Consider the following 23,198-nt stretch of genomic DNA (forward strand, 5'->3'; position numbering starts at 1 on the left):
GTGATCTGTTTGTTCACTTGGCTTTCGAAGACTTTAGAAAGGCAGGGCAGGATGGATATAGGTCTACAACAGTTTGGGTCTAGAGTGTCACCCCCTTTGAAGAGGGGGATGACCACGGCAGCTTTCCGATCTTTAGGAATCTCAGACGATACCAAAGAGAGGTTGAACAGACCAGTAATAGGGGTTGCAACAATGGCGGCAGATAACTTTAGGAAGAGAGGGTCCAGATTGTCTAGCCCAGCTGATTTTTAGGCATCCAGATTTTGCAGCTCTTTCAGAACATCAGCTGTCTGGATTTGGGTGAAGGAGAAGCAGGGGGAGCTTGGGCAAGTTGCTGCGAGGGGTGCGGAGCTGTTAGCCGGGGTTGGGGTAGCCAGGTGGAAAGCATGGCCAACCGTAGAAAAATGCTTATTGAATTGCTCTATTGTCGTGGATTTATCAGTGGTGACAGTGTTTCCTAGCCTCAGTGCAGTTGGCAGCTGGGAGGAGATACTCTTATTTTCCATGGACTTTACAGTGTCCCAAAACTTTTGGGAATTAGTGCTGCAGGATGCATATTTCTGTTAGGAAAGTAAAGGCTAGCTTTTTCAAAATGACCGTGTGTATTGGTTTCTGACTTCCCTGAAAGTTTCATATCGCGGGGAATATTCGATGCTAGTGCAGTACGCCACAGGGTGTTTTTGTGCTGGTCAAGGGCAGTCAAGTCTGGAGTGAACCAAGGGCAGACGACAATTGTTGTACAACATCATGGCTACGCTGTTGGCATCACCTTTTACAGTGGAGTTCTGCTGTTGTGGGCTTTTAACCATCTGTCTGACTTGTTGTTCACACAGGAGAGAGACGTGACTATCGTGGATCCTCTGGGGAGCCTCAACAACATCATGATGCTGATGAGGCAGAGAAGAGTCTCTCCAAGTCAAAACACCTCAAGAAACACCAGCAGAGAACCACAGGGAAGAAATCTCACTTCTGCTCTGACTGTGGGAAAGGTTGCAAATCTTCATCAGAACTTAAAATACACCAGAGAACACACACAAGAGAGAAACCCTATAGCTGTGGTCAATGTGGGAAGAGTTTTGTTAGATCTTGCCATTTGACTGTACACCAGAGAACACACACAGGAGAGAAACCTTATAGCTGTGGTCAATGTAGGAAGAGTTTAACTACATCTAGCGTTCTGACTCGACATCAGAGAACACACACAGGAGAGAAATCTTATAGCTGTGGTCAATGTGGGAAGAGTTTTGTTAGATCTTGCCATTTGACTGTACACCAGAGAACACACACAGGAGAGAAATCTTTTAGCTGTGACCAATGTGGGAAGAGTTTTACTAGATATAGCCAGCTGATTGTACACCAGAGAACACACACAGGAGAGAAACCTTTTAGCTGTGATCAATGTGGGAAGAGTTTTACTACATCTAGCGATCTGACTGTACACCAGAGAATACACACAGGAGAGAAACCTTATAGCTGTGATCTATGTGGGAAGAGTTTTAGTCAATCTGGAGCTCTGACCAATCACCAGAGAATACACACAGGAGAGAAACCTTTTAGCTGTGGTCACTGTGGGAAGAGTTTTACAGCATCTAGCCATCTGAAGATACACCAGAGAACACACACAGGAGAGAAACCTTATAGCTGTAATCAATGTGGGAAGAGTTTTAGTCAAACTGGAGCTCTGACCAAACACCAGAGAATACACACAGGAGAGATACCTTTTAACTGTGACCAATGTGGGCAGAGTTTTACTAGATATACACATCTGATTGCACACCAGAGAACACACACAGGAGAGAAACCTTTGAGCTGTGGTCAATGTGGGAAGAGTTTTATTCAATCTGGCCATCTGACTGTACACCAGAGAACACACACAGGAGAGAAACCGTATAGCTGTGATCAATGTGGGAAGTGTTTTACTACATCTAACCAGCTGACTCTACACCAGAGAACACACACAGGAGAGAAACCTTATATCTGTGATCAATGTGGGAAGAGTTTTAGTCAATCTGGAGATCTGACAGTGCACCAGAGAATCCACACAGGAGAGAAACCGTATAGCTGTGATCAATGTGGGAAGTGTTTTACTACATCTAACCAGCTGACTCGACACCAGAGAACACACACAGGAGAGAAACCTTATATCTGTGATCAATGTGGGAAGAGTTTTAGTCAATCTGGAGATCTGACAGTGCACCAGAGAATCCACACAGGAGAGAAACCTTATAGTTGTGGTCAATGTGGGAAAAGTTTTACTAGATCTGACAATCTGACTATACACCAGAGAACACACAGGAGAGAAACCTTATAGCTGTGATCAATGTGGGAAGAGTTTTAGTCAATCTGGAGAGCTAACAGTGCACCAGAGAATACACACAGGAGAGAAACCTTATAGCTGTGTTCAATGTGGGAAGAGTTTTACTACATCTGGCTCTTTGACTCTACACCAGAGAACACACACAGGAGAGAAATCTTTCAGCTGTGATCAATGTGGGAAGAGTTTTATTCAATCTGGCCATCTGACTGTACACCAGAGAATACACACGGGAGAAAAACCTCATAGCTGTGATCAATGTGGGAAGAGATACACTGATAAAAGATATCTGATCAAACATCAGAAAATACATGGAGTTGTTTCATGATATCAATGAATTAATGTCACAATGTAGATGTTCTCTCAATGTTCTCTTTTAACATTGTAGAAGGAGTATTTTAATGATGTCACAATGTAGAACCCTAAATGTTTGTCCCCTGTTCTATTGATTTCAACATGATATGGATATTAGCCTCAGGGGGAAAATCCAGGCTCTGAATTGAAAGATGACTATTTATGAGATTTAACAAAAAAGTGACACAAAAAGAGCTGTGTTACACTTACCATGTTGGTGACCCACTTGAATCAAAATGCAACACCTCAAAACGTAGCTAGCTGTTTTCTACAAGTTGTCCTCTAACCAGGGATGTACACATGATTCCCAGATTCCGTGTGTTTTTTGAGCTGTTCGTTTTAACAGGACGTGCAACCTCATCTCCCTCCTCTCGGCACAATTGATTTCAACATGATATCGATGAGTGATGACAAATAAGTGTTGCGTTCCTTTCTTTAGCGACCCCTACATTTAAATGCATCACTCCAAAATGTAGCTGACTGTCTTCTGCAGGTTGTCCTCTAACCAGTGAGCTAAATGATATCTCCCATTTCCATGTGTTTTTTTTAGTTGTGTTAGTTTCAACAGAACATACAACCTGATTTCCCCCCTAATCGATGTCAGTGATTTATTGCTACTTGTCAAAACAACAGGGTTTTTGGTGCTTGTGTCCATGGTGAGGACAACTTGGTTTCTGATTATCTCAAGTTTGGGCAGTCAAAAAGATTTGTGTTTTGTGTTTAGCCAGTGCGTTCCATGGATCACAAATTATTTTGAATTTCCGTATTAGAGATGAGTTATGTTTGGGCTCGTTCCAAGGGGACGAGAGTTCCTAGAAGCTAGTGAGTTTTAGGAAGAGAAAAATACACGTTATTTTTCATGTTTTTATAGGTGAAGGTGAAGCATTGTAGTTGATTATAATGTGAAATGGAAGTTGTTTTCAAGGGGATGTATCTGATGTATCTTTTACAGCAGACAGTATCTGCTGTAAAAACAGTACACTTTGTGTAGAGACCAGGGTCTGGCCCTGGGGTCATCTCTCCCTGGTACCATATAGAACAGAAACATTAACTCATGCTCTGGAATGCGGTCTCTTCAGGTTTTATCACCCAAAAGACATTGTAAATCTCTTGTCAGTGTTATCGTTCCAAGGGGAGGAGAGTCCTAGAAGCTAGTGGGGGAAAAACACACTTTTTCTTGTTTTTAATTGTTGATAGCCAGTAGACACCATGTTTATATTGGTGAAGAATTGTAGTTGATTATATTGTGAAATGGAAGTTGTTTTCTGTTGGTGGTGCACATTCTTTTAAGGTGTTAGTTAGTCTTTGGTTTTTCCATTTATGTTTTGAGGTTGGACTTTAGCGCGTATAGCTCGTTAGCACGTAGGACGCACTGATTGGTGTCAGTATGTGTTACACCTGTGCTGGCTTGTCCATCTCGTTAGTGGGAAGGTGTTTCACCTGAGCTGGTCCAGGTTCTATTTAAGAGTGTCTGGCCCAGTGCTCCAGTTGTCTTGATAGATGTGGAGAGTCAACACCTTTAGTTGCGCTACCTTTTTGGTTTGCTTCCTGTCTTAAAGTTTGTTGTGGGTTTTTCTTTTGTTTGCCTCTTCTTGGGCAGATTTAGTGGGTCTCATGGTGGGTGTCTTTTAGGTCCCAGTTGTTACCAGTCAATTTTGAATCGATGCCCCCGTAGTGTCTTTCAGAGCCCCTCCTAAAAAACAAGTTATGTTTTGGGTTGGATGTAGCATCATATTGTTAATATTTGAATCAATGGCATTTCCTTTGCAATGCTCAATAGTCTTTCAGTTGTTCTTCGTTTTTTTATCCTCAATATTTCTGTTTATTTTCATTGTTTTTTCTTGTGAAGCCATTGTGTTGCATCCATGTCTGAAATGTGCTGCATAAATAAAGCTTGATTTGACTTCAACAAATGAACCCAATGACTGACCAATCAACAGACTCTTGGTCCCTCTTAGTATTTGTTAATGAATAGAATACAGTATATACATATGAGATGAGTAATACATAGACTAAGATACAGTAGAATAGGATAGAATACAGTATATACATATGAGATGAGTAATACATAGACTAAGATACAGTAGAATAGGATAGAATATAGTATATATATATATGAGATGAGTAATGCATAGACTAAGATACAGTAGAATAGGATAGCATACAGTATATACATATGAGATGAGTAATGCCAGATTTGTAAACATGCAGGAGATCCATGAAGGAAAGATAGTGATGGTGCTCAGTGACGTTGTTGCAAATGGTGGGGAACAACCAATCACGATGAGGGATCGCCAGCTGTGAACGCTTTAGCATGCTGGAGACAACCATGGAGAATGTGAATCAAGTGTTCCAATGGTAAAACGTTTGATTTAATTACATCAAGTGTTCCAATGGTAAAACGTTTGATTTAATTACATCAAGCGTCCCAATGGTAAAACGTTTGATTTAATTACATCAAGTGTTCCAATGGTAAAACGTTTGATTTAATTACATCAAGTGTTCCAATGGTAAAACGTTTGATTTAATTACATCAAGCGTCCCAATGGTAAAACGTTTGATTTAATTACATCAAGTGTTCCAATGGTAAAATGTTTGAGTTCATTGTGACACGGTCACTTTGCCTAGTGTTTATTGCCACGTTGGGATGCAACCTTTTTTTAACCAGTTCTGATGGTTGTTAAAAGTGGATTATGACATTATTATCGTTAAATCAACACACTGGACACTCCCAACACTCCCACCTATCAATCTCTTTGGCACCGTAGACATCAAGTCACTTGACAGTAATGTTCCATACAATGTTGCATTCCATTTTTGAAAGGTCATTTTCATTGAAGACAATGAAAGTTATTAATTTTATGGAAATAAAATTTTAAATCAAGGCTGAGGCTCAAATAGTCGCCTTCACTTTACTTAAAGTGTAGGAAGCAGTGGAGTAAAACAATTTTACTCACCAGTGTAACAACAGCATTGCCTTAAAGTCCCACGTGATGATGTATTGTTACACCATGTAGGAGCAGTATAGACATAGTCTGTTCATTATATACATCTACATGATGTATTGTTACACCATGTAGGAGCAGTATAGACCTAGTCTGTTCATTATATACATCTACATGATGTATTGTTACACCATGTAGGAGCAGTATGGACCTAGTCTGTTCATTATATACATCTACATGATGTATTGTTACACCATGTAGGAGCAGTATAGACCTAGTCTGTTCATTATATACATCTACATGATGTATTGTTACACCATGTAGGAGCAGTATAGACCTAGTCTGTTCATTATATACATCTACATGATGTATTGTTACACCATGTAGGAGCAGTATAGACCTAGTCTGTTCATTATATACATCTACATGATGTATTGTTACACCATGTAGGAGCAGTATAGACCTAGTCTGTTCATTATATACATCTACATGATGTATTGTTACACCATGTAGGAGCAGTATAGAACTAGTCTGTTCATTATATACATCTACATGATGTATTGTTACACAATGTAGGAGCAGTATGGACCTAGTCTGTTCATTATATACATCTACATGATGTATTGTTACACAATGTAGGAGCAGTATGGACCTAGTCTGTTCATTATATACATCTACATGATGTATTGTTACACAATGTAGGAGCAGTATGGACCTAGTCTGTTCATTATATACATCTACATGATGTATTGTTACACAATGTAGGAGCAGTATGGACCTAGTCTGTTCATTATATACATCTACATGATGTATTGTTACACAATGTAGGAGCAGTATGGACCTAGTCTGTTCATTATATACATCTACATGATGTATTGTTACACAATGTAGGAGCAGTATGGACCTAGTCTGTTCATTATATACATCTACATGATGTATTGTTACACCATGTAGGAGCAGTATAGACCTAGCCTGTTCATTATATACATCTACATGATGTATTGTTACACCATGTAGGAGCAGTATACACCTAGTCTGTTCATTATATACATCTACATGATGTATTGTTACACCATGGAGGAGCAGTATGGACCTAGTCTGTTCATTATATACATCCACATGATGTGTTGTTACACCATGTAGGAGCAGTATAGACCTAGTCTGTTCATTATATACATCTACATGATGTATTGTTACACTATGTAGGAGCAGTATAGACCTAGTCTGTTCAATATGTACATCTACATGATGTATTGTTACACCATGTAGGAGCAGTATAGACCTAGTCTGTTCATTATATACATCTACATGATGTATTGTTACACCATGTAGGAGCAGTATAGACCTAGTCTGTTCATTATATACATCTACATGATGTATTGTTACACCATGTAGGAGCAGTATAGACCTAGTCTGTTCATTATATACATCTACATGATGTATTGTTACACCATGTAGGAGCAGTATAGACCTAGTCTGTTCATTATATACATCTACATGATGTATTGTTACACCATGTAGGAGCAGTATAGACCTAGTCTGTTCATTATATACATCTACATGATGTATTGTTACACTGTGTAGGAGCAGTATAGACCTACAGTAGCTAGCTACTTATTTAGATGTAGTATAACTTAATGAAACTGCCTTAAATATGCTGTGGTAAACATTTTTTATTCTCACTAATCAATCAACACATTCCTGTCTTTGTATGTCTCAATATAATGGTATTATTTAATTAAATCCATTTAAAATAATCTTTTGTCGGAAAATAAAATATGATCCTCAACTGCGTTTCCACTCCAGTCAGCAGACGGCGATGTGCGTCTTTCAGGCGACGCTGCCAGCGTGACGTATAATCTAGTGGACGGTTCTTCAGAAACAGCTCGTCAACCACCTCGGTAGCTAGCTAGCCAACATAGCCGAAAGATTCAATCTATTTATACGCTTTAGGTGTATATTAGCAACTGTGTTTTCGACACACTTAGGTCGTATCTAGTTGTTAACCTATATAATTTAATATTACGTTATTTTGTATTAGTCAGCTATAGTAGCTGGCTGGTTAAATTAGCACTAGCCTAGTCGCTAATGATAGCTAGCTAACATCCCTGAACATGAGCTCACTAAACATCTCCCCTCTCGTTAAAGAAGAGGGGGTCTGCTGGACGGAGAAAGAAGCTCTGGGGCTGAACATTGTCGTGAAAGAGGAGAAGGAAGAAGAGGATATCACAGTAAAAATAGAAGTAGAGGGTGAGGCTGTTACAGTGAAAGAAGAAGAGAAAGACGTTTCAGTGAAAGAAGAGGAAGACGCATTCAGAGTGAAAGAGGAGGAGGATGTTACAATGAAAGAAGAGGAGGAAGAGAAAGAGGAGGATGCAGTTTTTGGAGTGAAGAATGAAGGGGAGATAACTGTCACATTGAAAGATGAAGAGGAGGAGATAGGAGATCTGATTAACACCAGTAAGTACCACCTTAAATTCGTTTTTAACTTTGGATATTCAGAGTTGGCTCGTCAATACCTCTTCAACGGAGGGCCCAGGATGATGACTGATATGTCTAGAATCAGACGACGTAGAGAACAAGCTACCCCTTGTTTTCTCTGTTCCGTTTCCAAAAAGTGACTTATCATATATATTTGAGAAGGGTCTATCTGCTGACCGCAGACTGGGGGGCACGGCATGTTGTGATTTTCATGTAGTGATGTTTTACGACACACCGTGCCGCCCAATAGTGCCATGCGAGAGTTGGGTTGGCTACAACAAAGATTATGGATATACTGACAAGATGTCTCTCCGCCCTAACAAGGGGAGTTGTTGCCCACAAAGCGGCACTGCGGGTTGTCTAGCTCCTGCCTATCCTTTCTTTGGATTGGTGGATTCATCTTATTATTGTAATCTATTGTTTATATTCTATGAGGGTGGTTGTCGTCAACCGCCTGTATTCAATGGAGAGAGATGCTAAGCTACTAGCATGAATATGCATAGCGATCTGGAGACCACTCCTATAGTGTTTTTATCAAAGTTGTCGGTATGTCACGTGTCCACATAACAACTTAGGCATTACGAAACTTCTGTTGGATCAAGTAAACCTCACGTAGCAAATAAGCCATTCATTTAGTTGTTGACCAAATTTGACACTTAACATATTGGGTTGATAATTGTTTCCACTTGGATACAACCTACTGTAGCCTACTGTAACCTACTGGCATGACCTAGAGAGATATAATCTACTGTAGCCTACTGGCATGACCTAGAGAGATACAACCTACTGTAACCTACTGGCATGACCTAGAGAGTTACAACCTACTGTAACCTACTGGCATGACCTAGAGCGTTACAACCTACTGTAACATACTGGCTTGACCTAGAGAGCTAAAGTTGTAAAATTCCTGGATTTTAAATGAATATTTTCCAGTAATAATGATAATTTGTATCTTCCTATCCACATGTGGGATCCCTCTCCTTTTGTCGTCCTCTTAACACCAATAACAGAAAATTACTGTGGGACTCCCAATCACGGCCGGATGTGATACAGCCTGGATTCGAACCAGGGACTGTAGTGACACCTCTTGCACTGAGATGCAGTGGCTTAGACCGCTGCGTCCGTGTGTGTGTTAATTTTTAGAATGCTGTACTAGAATGCTTAAAAGGCCTTTAAAATTTTAAATATCGGTTATCGGTATCATTTTTTGGGGCAAGGAAAATATTGGTTATTGGTATTAGCCAAAAATGTAATATCGGTGCATCCCTTTATTTTAAAATGTATCACAATACCCCACAATGACATCACAATACCCCATAATGACATCACAATACCCCATAATGACATCACAATACCCCATAATGCCAAAGCAAAAACAGGTTTAGGTTTTTTGCAAATGTATTAAAACTATTCCCCAGGATAACTAGTCTCAGAGTAATGTAAGATCCCAGGATAACTAGTCTCAGGGTAATGTAAGATCCCAGGATAACTAGTCTCAGAGTAATGTTAGATCCCAGGATAACTTGTCCTCCAAACTGTAAATAAATAATAAAATGTGAATCCTGAATGTCAGACGCCCAACCCTCCAAACTGTAAATAAATAATACAATGTGTATCCTGGATGTCAGACCCCCAACCCTCCAAACTGTAAATAAATAATACAATGTGTATCCTGGATGTCAGACCCCCAACCCTCCAAACTGTAAATAAATAAATAAAATGTGTCTCCTTGGCAACATTAGAACCTCGGTACGTTTACTGTGTACTGGGTTGAGACAAAGGAATGATGTAAACAAATAATCCAAAATATTTTTGTCAATGAGACAGTATATAAACAAAGGAATGACCGAACCCCTTTGGTGACTGAATGCTTGTAAGGAAAACTAGATGATCAAAACATTAGATCACATCAAATAAGCCTGAGTGGTTTCACCTCCTCCCAGACTATACTGGATACTACAGTTATAACTATACATAGTTATACAGGATACTACAGTTATAACTATACATAGTTATACAGGATACTACAGTTATACTGGATACTACAGTTATAACTATACATAGTTATACAGGATACTACAGTTATACAGGATACTACAGTTATACAGGATACTACAGTTATAACTATACATAGTTATACAGGATACTACAGTTATAACTATACATAGTTATTCCAATGGTGGGCTACTTACTATCCACTGTTTGCAAGCCACCGTTGCTGATCTATTTTATTTATTTAATTTATTTATTTAACCTTTATTTAACCAGGTAGGCAAGTTGAGAACAAGTTCTCATTTACAACTGCGACCTGGCCAAGATAAAGCAAAGCAGTTCGACACATACAACACACAGAGTTACACATGGAGTGTAACAAACATACAGTCAATAATACAGTAGAAAAATAAGTCTATATACAATGTGAGCAAGTGAGGTGGGATAAGGGAGGTGAAGGCAAAAAAAAGGCCATGGTGGTGAAGTAAATACAATATAGCAAGTAAAACACTGGAATGGTAGATTTGCAGTGGAAGAATGTGCAAAGTAGAAATAGAAATAAAGGGGTGCAAAGGAGCAAAATAAATAAATACAGTAGGGGAAGAGGTAGTTGTTTGGGCTAAATTATAGATGGGCTATGTACAGGTGCAGTAATCTGTGAGCTGCTCTGACAGCTGGTGCTTTAAGCTAGTGAGGGAGATAAGTGTTTCCAGTTTCAGAGATTTTTGTAGTTCGCTCCAGTCATTGGCAGCAGAGAACTGGAAGGAGAGGCGGCCAAAGGAGGAATTGGTTTTGGGGGTGACCAGAGAGATATACCTGCTGGTGGTATCCAATCCACCTACCAATGCCATTCAACTCTCCTTCCGTGGCCTCCAACTGCTCTTAAACACAAGTAAAACTAAATTCATGCTATTCAACCGATCACTGCCTGCACCTGCTCGCCCGTCCAGCATCACTACTCTGGACAGCTCTGACTTAGAATACGTGGACAACTGCAAATACCTTGGTGTCTGGTTAGACTGTAAATTCTCCTTCCAGACTCACATTAAGCATCTCCCATCCAAAATTAAATCTAGAATCGGCTTCCTATTTCGCAACAAAGCATCCTTCACTTTTGCTGCCAAACATACCCTCGTAAAACTGACCATCCTACCGATCCTCGACTTCGGTGATGTCACCTATAAAATAGCCTCCAACACTCTACTCAGTAAACTGGATGCAGTCTATCACAGTGCCATCCGTTTTGTCACCAAAGCCCCATATACCACTGCTCTCGTCAGCTGGCCCTCGCTACATATTCGTCGCCAAACCAACTGGCTCCAGGTCATCTATAAGTCTTTGCTAGGCTGCCTTAACTCAGATCACTGGTCACCATAGCAACACCCACCCATAGGACGCGCTCCAGGAAGTATATCTCACTGGTCATCCCCAAAGCCAACACCTACTTTGGCCGCCTTTCCTTCCAGTTCTCTGCTGCCAATGACTGGATCGAATTGCAAAAATCGCTGAAGTTGGAGACTTATATCTCCCTCACTAACTTTAAACATCAGCTATCTGAGCAGCTTACCGATCGCTGCAGCTGTACACAGCCCATCTGTAAATAGCCCATCCAACTGCCTACCTCATCCCCATGTTTTTATTAACTTTTTTTGCTCACACCAGTATTTCTACTTGCACAACATCATCTGCACATCTATCACTCCAGTGTTAATGCTAAATTGTAATTACTTTGCTACTATGGCCTATTTATTGCCTTATTGCCTTTATTGCCTCTGTACTCCATTTGCACACACTGTATTGTTCATGACGTCCTCCAGTGATTTTTAACTTAACACTGTATATAGATTTTTCTATTGTGTTATTGACTGTACTTTTGTTTATCCCACATGTTATTCCATGTGTAATTCTGTTGTTTTTGTCTCACTGCTTTGCTTTATCTTTGCCAGGTCGCAGTTGTAAATGTGAACTTGTTCTCAACTGGCCTACCTGGTTAAATAAAGTTGAAAAATAAAAAATGTAGGAATTGTTCATGACGTCCTCCAGTGATTTTAACTTTTCCTGTTGAAAAGTGATATAAAAATACAGTATAGTATAAAGTATAAACACACTAAAGAGAAACAAATAAATGTTTTGAGCAAAATAGTGTTTTTTTAGACAACTGCAAACTAGAAGGAGTGAGTGATGTCATAGTAAGGCCTTCGAGGAGTTGGCTTGATGGGAAGTGGCTTGATGGGAAGTGATGTCATCCAATAGGAGACTGATCTTCATGTGAATATTCATTATTCTTTTTAAAATCCTTCCTGTTCTGTCAAGTTGGTTGTTGATCATTGCTAGAAAGCCATTTTCAAGTCTTTCCATAGATTTTAAAGACGATTTAAGTCCAAACTGTAACTAGGCCACTCAGGAACATTCAATGTCATCTTGGTAAGGTCCTCCAGCGTCGATTTGGCCTTGTGGTTTAGGTTATTGTCCTGTTAGTACAGTTTTTTGTATTCAGATCTCTGAAATGCACTCTACCTACGTAACATTTAGTTTCCTTATATTATGCTGGGATAACAGTTTTCATGGGCACAGAAATTCCAAATCAAATCATTTGAGTTTGCTAAATTCAAGGGTTCTAACCGAGAGTCACCTTAACTTTATTGACAACACCCAAGTGGATACTGTCATTAACGCAGTTCTTCAATAATTACACATCATTCTTAATACTGTAGCTGTTTAGTTAGTCACATGTTCAACTATCATCAGCTAATCCAGGAAATCATTTTCTGAATGCCAGTCAAATGACAAACATCACGACATGCAACAACAACCAAAGTGCTTCTTCATTCATTACTCTGGTAAAGACAGTTATGCCGTGCTCCACGTTGGATCCAACATCCCTAACAAATTGATGTTTATAATGTGTTATTGTCTGCTTGATTTACAGTAGGGTCTCGTTAGTCTGTTTACACACAGAGATACTTGGCTCATAATGTGTAGAGAACTGTTCCTTGATGGATAGGCTATTGTATAACACACAGAGCTATTTTCCTTTATTTGTTGTTAGGTGAAGTTATGGGTCCTACAGTAGGTCTATGTTGTTGTTAGGTGAAGTTATGGGTCCTACAGTAGGTCTATGTTATTGTTAGGTGAAGTTATGGGTCCTACAGTAGGTCTATGTTGTTGTTAGGTGAAGTTATGGGTCCTACAGTAGGTCTATGTTATTGTTAGGTGAAGTTATGGGTCCTACAGTAGGTCTATGTTATTGTTAGGTGAAGTTATGGGTCCTACAGTAGGTCTATGTTATTGTTAGGTGAAGTTATGGGTCCTACAGTAGGTCTATGTTATTGTTAGGTAATGTTATGGGTTCTACAGTAGGTCTGTTATTGTTAGGTGAAGTTATGGGTCCTACAGTAGGTCTATGTTATTGTTAGGTGAAGTTATGGGTCCTACAGTAGGTCTATGTTATTGTTAGGTAATGTTATGGGTTCTACAGTAGGTCTATGTTGTTGTTTGGTGAAGTTATGGGTCCTACAGTAGGTCTATGTTGTTGTTAGGTGAAGTTATGGGTCCTACAGTAGGTCGGTTATTGTTAGGTGAAGTTATGGGTCCTACAGTAGGTCTGTTATTGTTAGGTGAAGTTATGGGTCCTACAGTAGGTCTATGTTATTGTTAGGTAATGTTATGGGTTCTACAGTAGGTCTATGTTGTTGTTTGGTGAAGTTATGGGTCCTACAGTAGGTCTATGTTGTTGTTAGGTGAAGTTATGGGTCCTACAGTAGGTCTATGTTATTGTTAGGTAATGTTATGGGTCCTACAGTAGGTCTATGTTGTTGTTAGGTAATGTTATGGGTCCTACAGTAGGTCTATGTTGTTGTTATGGGTCCTAGAGTACACTATGTATGTCATTCAATAACAACCAAGTGCTTCTTCGTTCATTACAGGTATATCTGTTGTTAGGGGAAGTTATGGGTCAATTTGGCAAACAGTGTACAAACCCTCATTGTCAGGTTGATGGACAAGACAAAGAGCATTTTACTGGTTGAAGTGTTTTTTAAATACAAAGCGGTTGATTTGCGATGATGACACAAACATTATATTAAGCAGGACATTCAAACGAGCCTTACAATTATAATCCAAAGTAGTGTGAAATGCACTCATAAGCAACCTGGAAATGGAGGCTACTCCCATGAGTTTTCCCCTATTCACATTCAGAATACATTGTGAAAAACAAAAATTTTTGCTCACCATTTTTGCTCCAGGCTACTATACTACATCCATAACTAGTGGTTTCCTCATTACCAGATATACTACATCCATAACTAGTGGTTTCCTCATTACCAGATATACTACATCCATAACTAGTGGTTTCCTCATTACCAGATATACTACAGCCATAACTAGTGGTTTCCTCATTAGCAGATATACTACATCCATAACTAGTGGTTTCCTCATTACCAGATATACTACATCCATAACTAGTGGTTTCCTCATGACCAGATATACTACAGCCATAACTAGTGGTGTCCTCATTACCAGATATACTACATCCATAACTAGTGGTGTCCTCATTACCAGATATACTACATCCATAACTAGCGGTTTGCTCATTACCAGATATACTACATCCATAACTAGTGGTTTCCTCATTACCAGATATACTACATCCATAACTAGTGGTTTCCTCATTAGCAGATATACTACATCCATAACTAGTGGTTTCCTCATTACCAGATATACTACATCCATAACTAGTGGTTTCCTCATTACCAGATATACTACATCCATAACTAGTGGTTTCCTCATTACCAGATATACTACATCCATAACTAGTGGTTTCCTCATTACCAGATATACTACATCCATAACTAGTGGTTTCCTCATTACCAGATATACTACATCCATAACTAGTGGTTTCCTCATTACCAGATATACTACATCCATAACTAGTGGTTTCCTCATTACCAGATATACTACATCCATAACTAGTGGTTTTCTCATTAGCAGGGAGGAGTTTCTACAACCAAATTGCATGTGCATCGACCTCGTGCCACAATTTTAGCAACACAGAAAGGGGCCTATATTGGAGACCAAAAGTCGTCTGGCACACTGCTTAGAGTATCAACAACATGAATAACTTATTTCTAGTCTACAATCTTAGATGTTACTACTAATGTGAAATTTTTGACAAATTGACTTGTTGCTCATTTTAAATCAATTGTCAAATAATTGTAACATTCATTACAGACATCAATTGTTGTACAACATCATGGCTATGCTGTTGGCATCACCTTTTACAGTGAATTGCCGCTGTTGTGGGCCTTTAATCATCTCTATGACTTTGTTGTTCACATAGGAGAGAGACGGGACTATCGTGGATCCTCTGGGAATCCTCAACAACCTCATGATGCTGAAGAGGCAGAGAAGAGTCTCTCCAGATCAGAACACCTCAAGAAACACCTGCAGAGACCCACAGGGAGGAGAACTCACTGCCGCTCTGACTGTGGGAAGAGATTCACCTCATCTTGCATTACAATTTATCAGAGAACACACACAGGAGAGAAATCGTATAGCTGTGGGCAATGTGAGAAGAGTTTTAGTCGATTTGGCCATCTGACGTTACACCAGAGAACACAGACAGGAGAGAAACTTTATAGATGTGGTCAATGTGGGAAGAGTTTTGGTAGATCTGGCCAGCTGACATCACACCAGAGAATACACACAGGAGAGAAACCTTATATCTGTGCTCAATGTGGGAATAGTTTTACTACATCAAGCAATCTGACTTCACACCAGAGAACACACACAGGAGAGAAACCTCATAGTTGTGATCAATGTGGGAAGAGTTTTACTACATCTAGCTCTCTGACTTCACACCAGAGAACACACACAGGAGAGAAACCTTATAGCTGTGATCAATGTGGGATGAGTTTTACTATATCTGGCTCTCTGACTCTACACCAGAGAACACACACAGGAGAGAAACCTTATAGTTGTAATCAATGTGGGAAGAGTTTTACTACATCTAGCAAGCTGACTTCACACCAGAGAACACACACAGGAGAGAAGCCTTATAGCTGTGATCAATGTGGGAGGAGTTTTCCTACATCGAGCCAGCTGACTTCACACCAGAGAACACACACAGGAGAGAAACCTCATAGCTGTGATCAATGTGACAAGAGATACTCTGATAAAAGATCTCTGATCAAACATCAGAAAATACATACATGAAGTTGTTTCATGATATCAATGAAATAATGTCACAATGTAGAATGTTTTAACATTGTAGAAGGAGTATTTTAATGATGTCACAATGTAGAATGTTTTAACATTGTAGTAGGAGTATTTTAATGATGTCACAATGTAGAATGTTTTAACATTGTAGTAGGGGTATTTTAATGATGTTCTACCTTATCGTTTGCCCTGTTCAATTGATTGCAGCATGATATGGATATTAGCCTCAGGGGAAATCTAGGCTCTGAATTGAAAGTGTATTATTTAACAAAAAGTGACTAACAAAAAAAGAGCTGTGTTACACTTACTGCGTTGGTGACCCACTTTAATCAAGTTGCAGCACTTCAAAATGTAGCCAGCTGTTTTCTACGAGTTGAAAAAGCTGCTTGTTTAAAAAAATACATGTAATATGATAATTGTTGCAGATGTTTGTGTATATACACATGAAAGCAATATAATAAATTGTACTAATCAATTTTATTAACAATCTGACATCACTCCAGTATTTCTTTACAACATTCAAATGCTAATTGTCTTTATTCCACTACTGAAGAAGCATGACTCAAATAACCTCATATTTCAAACATTCAGCCTGACAAAAGATACATGTTTTATTATTCCATGCCTCACCATTAAGTTAAGTATTGCCAATACATATTAACAAAGGGGTGTACATTTGGTTTTGATTTTCATATTTACAATTTATTTAACAGTTAGTAATCATAATTATTTATGCAACCAGCTGACCATTTTTGGGTACAATTATATTGACAATGTTGCCCTGCTTTTAGATATGATTATATTGATGTTGTTGCCCTGCTTTTAGAATATCAGGATTCATTCTCAGATGTGCTAACCCAAATGCATGACATTGGGGACTGGGCCCCGATCCAACAACATGCCTATCGAGTGAACCCTGAAAAGAGAGACCGAAGTAAGGTGGACAGTTACTACTGATATTGCAGGAGTTGGTTGCTGATTGTCTCATGGGTGGGCAGTTAACAAGTTTTGCTTTTAGCCAGTGCGTTGCCATGGATCACAATTTATTTTGACTGCGCGTTTTTCCATATTGGAGACAAGTTTTTTGGGGGCTCGTTCCAAGTTCTAGAAGCTAGTTTAGGATTCTATTGAAAGAAAAAGGATTAAAAAAATAATACTATTGTATATTATTATTTAGAAATGTGTTTTTTCTTGTTTTTAATTGTTGACGGCCAGTAGACACCATGTTTATATTGTAGAAACATTGTAGTTAATTATGTGAAATGGAAGTTGTTTTCTGTTGGGGGTGAGCATACTTGTCCAACAAAAATATAGGATATATTTGTTGTCTTAAGGGGGAAGGTGTTGCAGGCTTTGGTTTTTCCATTTATGTTTTGAGGTTGGACTTTAGCACGTCTAGCTCGTTAGCACGTAGGGCGCACTGATTGGTGTCTCCTCGTTAGTCAGTATGTGTTACACCTGTGCTGGCTTGTCCATCTAGTTAGTGGGAAGGTGTTTCACCTGAGCTGGTCCAGGTTCTATTTAAGAGTGTCTGGCCCAGTGCTAGTTGTCTTGATAGATGTGGAGAGTCAACACCTTTAGTTGCTCCACCTTTTTGGTTTGCTTCCTGTCTTTAAGTTTATTGTGGGTTTTTCTTTTGTTTGCCTCTTCTTGGGCAGATTTAGTGGGTCTCATGGTGGGTGTCTTTTAGGTCCCAGTTGTTGTTACTAAGTTTAGTTTTTCAGTTATTCTGTTTTTTATCCTCTTATGTTTGTGTATTAAATATTAGTTTATTTTCATGTTTTTTCCTGTGAAGCCATTGTGTTGCATCCATGTCTGAAATGTGCTGTATAAATAAAGCTTGATTTGAACATATTGCAAAACAAATTAATCCAATGACTGACCAATCAGACTCTTGAATAAACCAATGAACATGATGTGCAAAAGCAACACATATCTTGGTCCTCAATCTATTAATATAAATTTATCAGGTTCATCTTAGTATGAATTCAGAATATCTTCCACTATGTCAAAATAGTGCTGGAATGTACGTTTAGTATCACTTTTCAACCAACCTAGTTCATTTGTTGAAAATGAAACATTTTGAAATCAACAATACGTCAAAGGATTCAACTACTGGAAACTGAAACAAATGGATCAATCCCACTTTTCCAGCCTGCTGAAGGCGTGGTGGAGTGGTAAACACGACCCCCGGCTCTACCAGGGGCTTGAGGTGGTCTCCCACAGCTCTGCTGGTGGAGTGGTAAACACCACCCCCGGCTCTACCAGGGGCTTGAGGTGGTCTCCCACAGCTCTGCTTATGTCATGTTCTGTGGCCTTGCTGTTCCATTTCTTGACTGCCCCTGCAACACAGAAACACATTTAGTCATATTATATAAAACACTCAAAGTAATGGATATGGAGCATCTATGGCCTCAGTTACACCTGGCACCTAAATGTGACTTCTGTCATCTGATCACTCCAAGCTGCATTAGGTTCAGATCTACCAGGATGGGCCTTTGACATAGTCTGGATGCAGTCAGGCCACCAAATATGCATAAGCAATATAAAGAGATGGGGTCATTGAGTGGGGAAAGGTACATTCTACACAAATGACCTTCATAATAGCAAAGAACAAATGTGTGTACCTGAGGGGAAATTCACTTTCATACAGCCAAAAGGGGTGAGAAATTACTCCAATATCAGTGGACAATTTGCACTAATGTAAATAAACACAGATGGAACATATTCCCTTTAGCTGATGTGATGAACCACTAAGAGGACATAAATATTTACCATCTAAACCATGTGTGACCTCTCACCTCTCTGGCTGTAGAAGTGTTCTTCCTAACCAGTCCCTCAACAGCTCTCTGACTGAGCTCCACCCTCACTGGGTCTTCAGAGGAGAGGAAGGCTGAGGAGGGATGGAAGGATGAATGGATCAGTCAGTCAATAAAGTGTAGAGCTGCTGTCTGACAAAATCACTATTTAAGTAGTTCATTAATGTATTTTCAGGTAGAGATACATCCTACATCCTTGGGACGTCCCTAGCCCATTGAAGTTGATATTTAAAATAGTTAAGGTTAGGGTTTAGGGTAGGGATGTCCCAAGGATTCCAGATTTCATAGCAGGTGTAAAATAAACAGAATAAACAGACAATACAAGTAGACATGCAGTGCATTATGGTCATTGTAGTTTAACAAATAGCATCTAATTCTGCCAATCTGTATGTGGGGTTGTTCGAGAAGAATGTGATCGTCAGCCCGAACAATCCATTCTATCACCTCATCAGGCTCTGTAAAAGTCTTCATTGATTACGTGTTCCTTCTATTCCAGGGGACAGCAGAGGAACTTCATCGATTCCACTCCTTCATCAATACAAGCAGTGAACATCTGAAATTCACCCTCACCTTTGATGCGCATGAAACAAGTTACTGGACATTTTGATTAAGAGGGAGGGGGGTGGTTTTAGCACAGACCTATACAGGAAGCAGACGGACAGGAATTCCCTGTTACGCAGAGACAGCTTCCACCCTACACCCCTAAAAAAACAATTGTAATACTCCATTCCAGTATTACGAAAACATCTAAAATGTAGATTTGTAATTTTAATTTTGTAAATTTAAAACAAAAATATAACTGTTTGTACTTGTAGGTAACCAGATCGTGACTCAACAACTCAATTACTAAGTCTTTAACCACATTGTGTTGTGACCCTTTAACTTTTTGTCTGAAAGTAAAATGTTCATTTTACTCAACTGCGTCCAGTCAGCAGATGGACTAGATGCCGCTTAGGCTGCCCGTTGTGACTCCGTCAAGAATTCAGCAGAGCAAGTTTGTATGAAGGTCTGGTTATTAAATGGGAACATAGTTCAATAGTAATATCCTCTAAAACGCTCTGGTGACAAACTTTGCTGCCCTGTTTCCAGTTGTCCACATGGCTGGGAGAACCTATTCAAGTAAGTAAATAGATTTTAGAAATGTAAAGAAACAACGATGTATTATTAGCTAACTAGCTACAGTGCAGGCTAACTCAAATGAGCTGCTAAATGAGCTAGCTAGTTGGCTAGCTAGTTATCTAGACAACTTCACATTCTGTATAGATAGATAGCTAGCTATCTAGCCAACTTCACATTCTGTATAGATAGATAGCTAGCTATCTAGCCAACTTCACATTCTGTATAGATAGATAGATAGCTATCTAGCCAACTTCACATTCTGTATAGATAGATAGTTAGCTATCGAGCCAACTTCACATTCTGTATAGATAGACAGCTAGCTATCTAGCCAACTTCACATTCTGTATAGATAGATAGCCAGCTAAGTGAATTAAATATCACCAGCTACTTAACTTCATATTAGCTAGCTATCTATTTATCACTGTAAAAAGCTAACTCCAAATGCATTTGTAGGTAGCTAGCTAACAGCCATGGAGGGTGAAAGGATAGCAGCCCCAACTGTCAGTGAGAGAGGAGGCTATTCTGGATAGGGAAGGTACTTTTGTGTAGTTCCTGTCCCTAGAAGTGAGGACGGAGATAATAGTAACATAATATTCAGTGTGGTGTAATTTGACTATAATGAAGTGTGTTTCTTGTGAGGTTTTCTGTCCTCACATAAAGAGTGCTATGAAAGCCAGTCTACATATGAAGAGGTCCCAATGAAGAGCAGTGGTTCTCAGTCCTGGGGATTCAAAGGGGCACATTGTTGTTTTTGCCTCAGCACTGCACAGCTGATTCAAATGATCAACTCATCATCAAGCTTCAAGTGGTATTTATGTATTCATTTGTGATGCCGTCCTTGATATGATCCTGTTATTGTCACATGCTACACATGTACATATGTGTGCCCAAGTATCTATCAATCCAATGTTATCATGATTTTTTTATCTGGGATATTATACTTTAGTAATCCACAATGACCTGTTGATGTAAAAGTCTAATAATTACATTGTCTTCCATATTCCTACAGATATCTTGTAACTGGAGATTCCTTCAAAACGATTGCCAACAGTTACCGTGTAGGGCACTGCAAGGTTGGGTGACCAGGGTCATCTGGGACTGCCTCCTGGAGGAATTCAGATGTGTGAAGGCTACCTGTGTCCTGCGTAACTTCATGCGGAAGGACACGAGGACCAGGAGGGGATCTGCAGCTCGTCGCCGTGTCCCAGAGGAGAAGTCTGCTGCTCTGCAGGATGTTTCAAGGATGGGGTCCAACAACGCAGCAAGAGAGTATAGTATAGAGTTTAGTGTGGTGTGGACACCAGATGAGGCCACACACAGATTCCTGTTGAACACTGTGGCTTTAACTACCTTCTTTTCATCACATTACACTTCATTTCAACCAGTAGAGAATGTGAAACGTCCTTGAAACAGTCTTGAAATGTTCGTCAAAAGAGAGATCAGGGTCAAGAGTAACGCCGAGGTCCTTCACAGTTTTATTTGAGACGACTTTACAACCATCAAGATTAATTGTCAGATTTAACAGAAGATCTAGAACAAGCATCTCTGTTTTGTCCGAGTTTAAAAGTAGAACGTTTTCAGCCATCCACTTCCTTATGTCTGAAACACAGGCTTCTAGCGAGGGCAATTTTGGGGCTTCACCATGTTTCATTGAAATGTACAGCTGTGTGTCATCCGCATAGCAGTGAAAGTTAACATTATGTTTTCGAATGACATCCCCAAGAGGTAAAATATATAGTGAAAACAATAGTGGTCCTAAAACGGAACCTTGAGGAACACCGAAATGTACAGTTGATTTGTCAGAGGACAAACCATTCACAGAGACAAACTGATATCTTTCCGACAGATAAGATCTAAACCAGGCCAGAACTTGTCCGTGTAGACCAATTTGGGTTTCCAGTCTCTCCAAAAGAATGTGGTGATCGATGGTGTCAAAGGCAGCACTAAGGTCTAGTAGCACGAGGACAGATGCAGAGCCTCGGTCTGACGCCATTAAAAGGTCATTTACCACCTTCACAAGTGCAGTCTCAGTGCTATGATGGGGTCTAAAACCAGACTGAAGCATTTCGTATACATTGTTTGTCTTCAGGAAGGCAGTGAGTTGCTGCGCAACAGCTTTTTCTAAAATTTTTGAGAGGAATGGAAGATTCGATATAGGCCGATAGTTTTTTATATTTTCCGGGTCAAGCTTTGGCTTTTTCAAGAGAGGCTTTATTACTGCCACTTTTAGTGAGTTTGGTACACATCCGGTGGATAGAGAGCCGTTTATTATGTTCAACATAGGAGGGCCAAGCACAGGAAGCAGCTCTTTCAGTAGTTTAGTAGGAATAGGATCCAGTATGCAGCTTGAAGGTTTAGAGGCCATGATTATTTTCATCATTGTGTCAAGAGATATAGTACCAAAACACTTAAGTGTCTCTCCCGATCCCAGGCCCTGGCAGAGCTGTGCAGATCCAGGACAGCTAAGCCCTGGAGGAATACGCAGATTTAAAGAGGAGTCCGTAATTTGCTTTCTAATGATCATGATCTTTTCCTCAAAGAAGTTCATGAATTTATGACTGGTGAAGTGAAAGCCATCCTCTCTTGGGGAATGCTGCTTTTTAGTTAGCTTTGCAACAATATCAAAAATACATTTTGGATTGTTCTTATTTTCCTCAATTAAGTTGGAAAAATAGGATGATCGAGCAGCAGTGAGGGCTCTTCGATACTGCACGGTACTGTCTTTCCAAGCTAGTCGGAAGACTTCCAGTTTGGTGTGGCGCCATTTCCGTTCCAATTTTCTGGAAGCTTGCTTCAGAGCTCGGGTGTTTTCTGTATACCAGGGAGCTAGTTTCTTATGACAAATGTTTTTCGTTTTTAGGGGTGCAACTGCATCTAGGGTATTGCGCAAGGTTAAATTGAGTTCCTCAGTTAGGTGGTTAACTGATTTTTGTCCTCTGACGTCCTTGGGTAGGCAGA

General features: G+C 39.6%; 4 protein-coding genes and 1 pseudogene across 5 annotated transcripts in view; 4 read left to right on the forward strand and 1 right to left on the reverse strand.

Annotated features, from left to right (window-relative positions):
- The window catches only part of LOC139552313 (zinc finger protein 271-like), a 28,897-nt pseudogene extending 24,292 nt beyond the window's left edge, over window positions 1–4,605 (forward strand).
- LOC139548854 (zinc finger protein 180-like) overlaps window positions 1–18,156 on the forward strand; it is a 300,106-nt gene extending 281,950 nt beyond the window's left edge. The window contains exons 1-2 of one of the 2 annotated variants that reach the window (XM_071358757.1): window positions 7,564–8,073; window positions 15,425–18,156. In XM_071358757.1, coding sequence (XP_071214858.1) covers window positions 7,728–8,073; window positions 15,425–16,299 — 1,221 coding nt within the window. In that variant the 5' untranslated portion in view covers window positions 7,564–7,727 and the 3' untranslated portion in view covers window positions 16,300–18,156. Of the gene's footprint in view, window positions 1–7,563; window positions 8,074–15,424 lie in introns of those variants that run through there. The other variant, XM_071358764.1, reaches the window with a different exon arrangement.
- Window positions 1–23,198, forward strand: part of LOC139549743 (gastrula zinc finger protein XlCGF17.1-like) — a 627,316-nt gene that overhangs the window by 509,920 nt on the left and 94,198 nt on the right. The window lies entirely within an intron of this gene.
- The window catches only part of LOC139548119 (zinc finger protein ZFP2-like), a 408,144-nt gene that overhangs the window by 379,056 nt on the left and 5,890 nt on the right, over window positions 1–23,198 (forward strand). The window lies entirely within an intron of this gene.
- Window positions 1–23,198, reverse strand: part of LOC139549224 (zinc finger protein 664-like) — a 235,053-nt gene that overhangs the window by 42,782 nt on the left and 169,073 nt on the right. The gene's annotated exons all lie outside the window — the stretch shown is intronic.

This window comes from Salvelinus alpinus, chromosome 2, assembly GCF_045679555.1.
Source record: "Salvelinus alpinus chromosome 2, SLU_Salpinus.1, whole genome shotgun sequence".
Classification (NCBI taxonomy): Eukaryota; Metazoa; Chordata; class Actinopteri; order Salmoniformes; family Salmonidae; genus Salvelinus; species Salvelinus alpinus.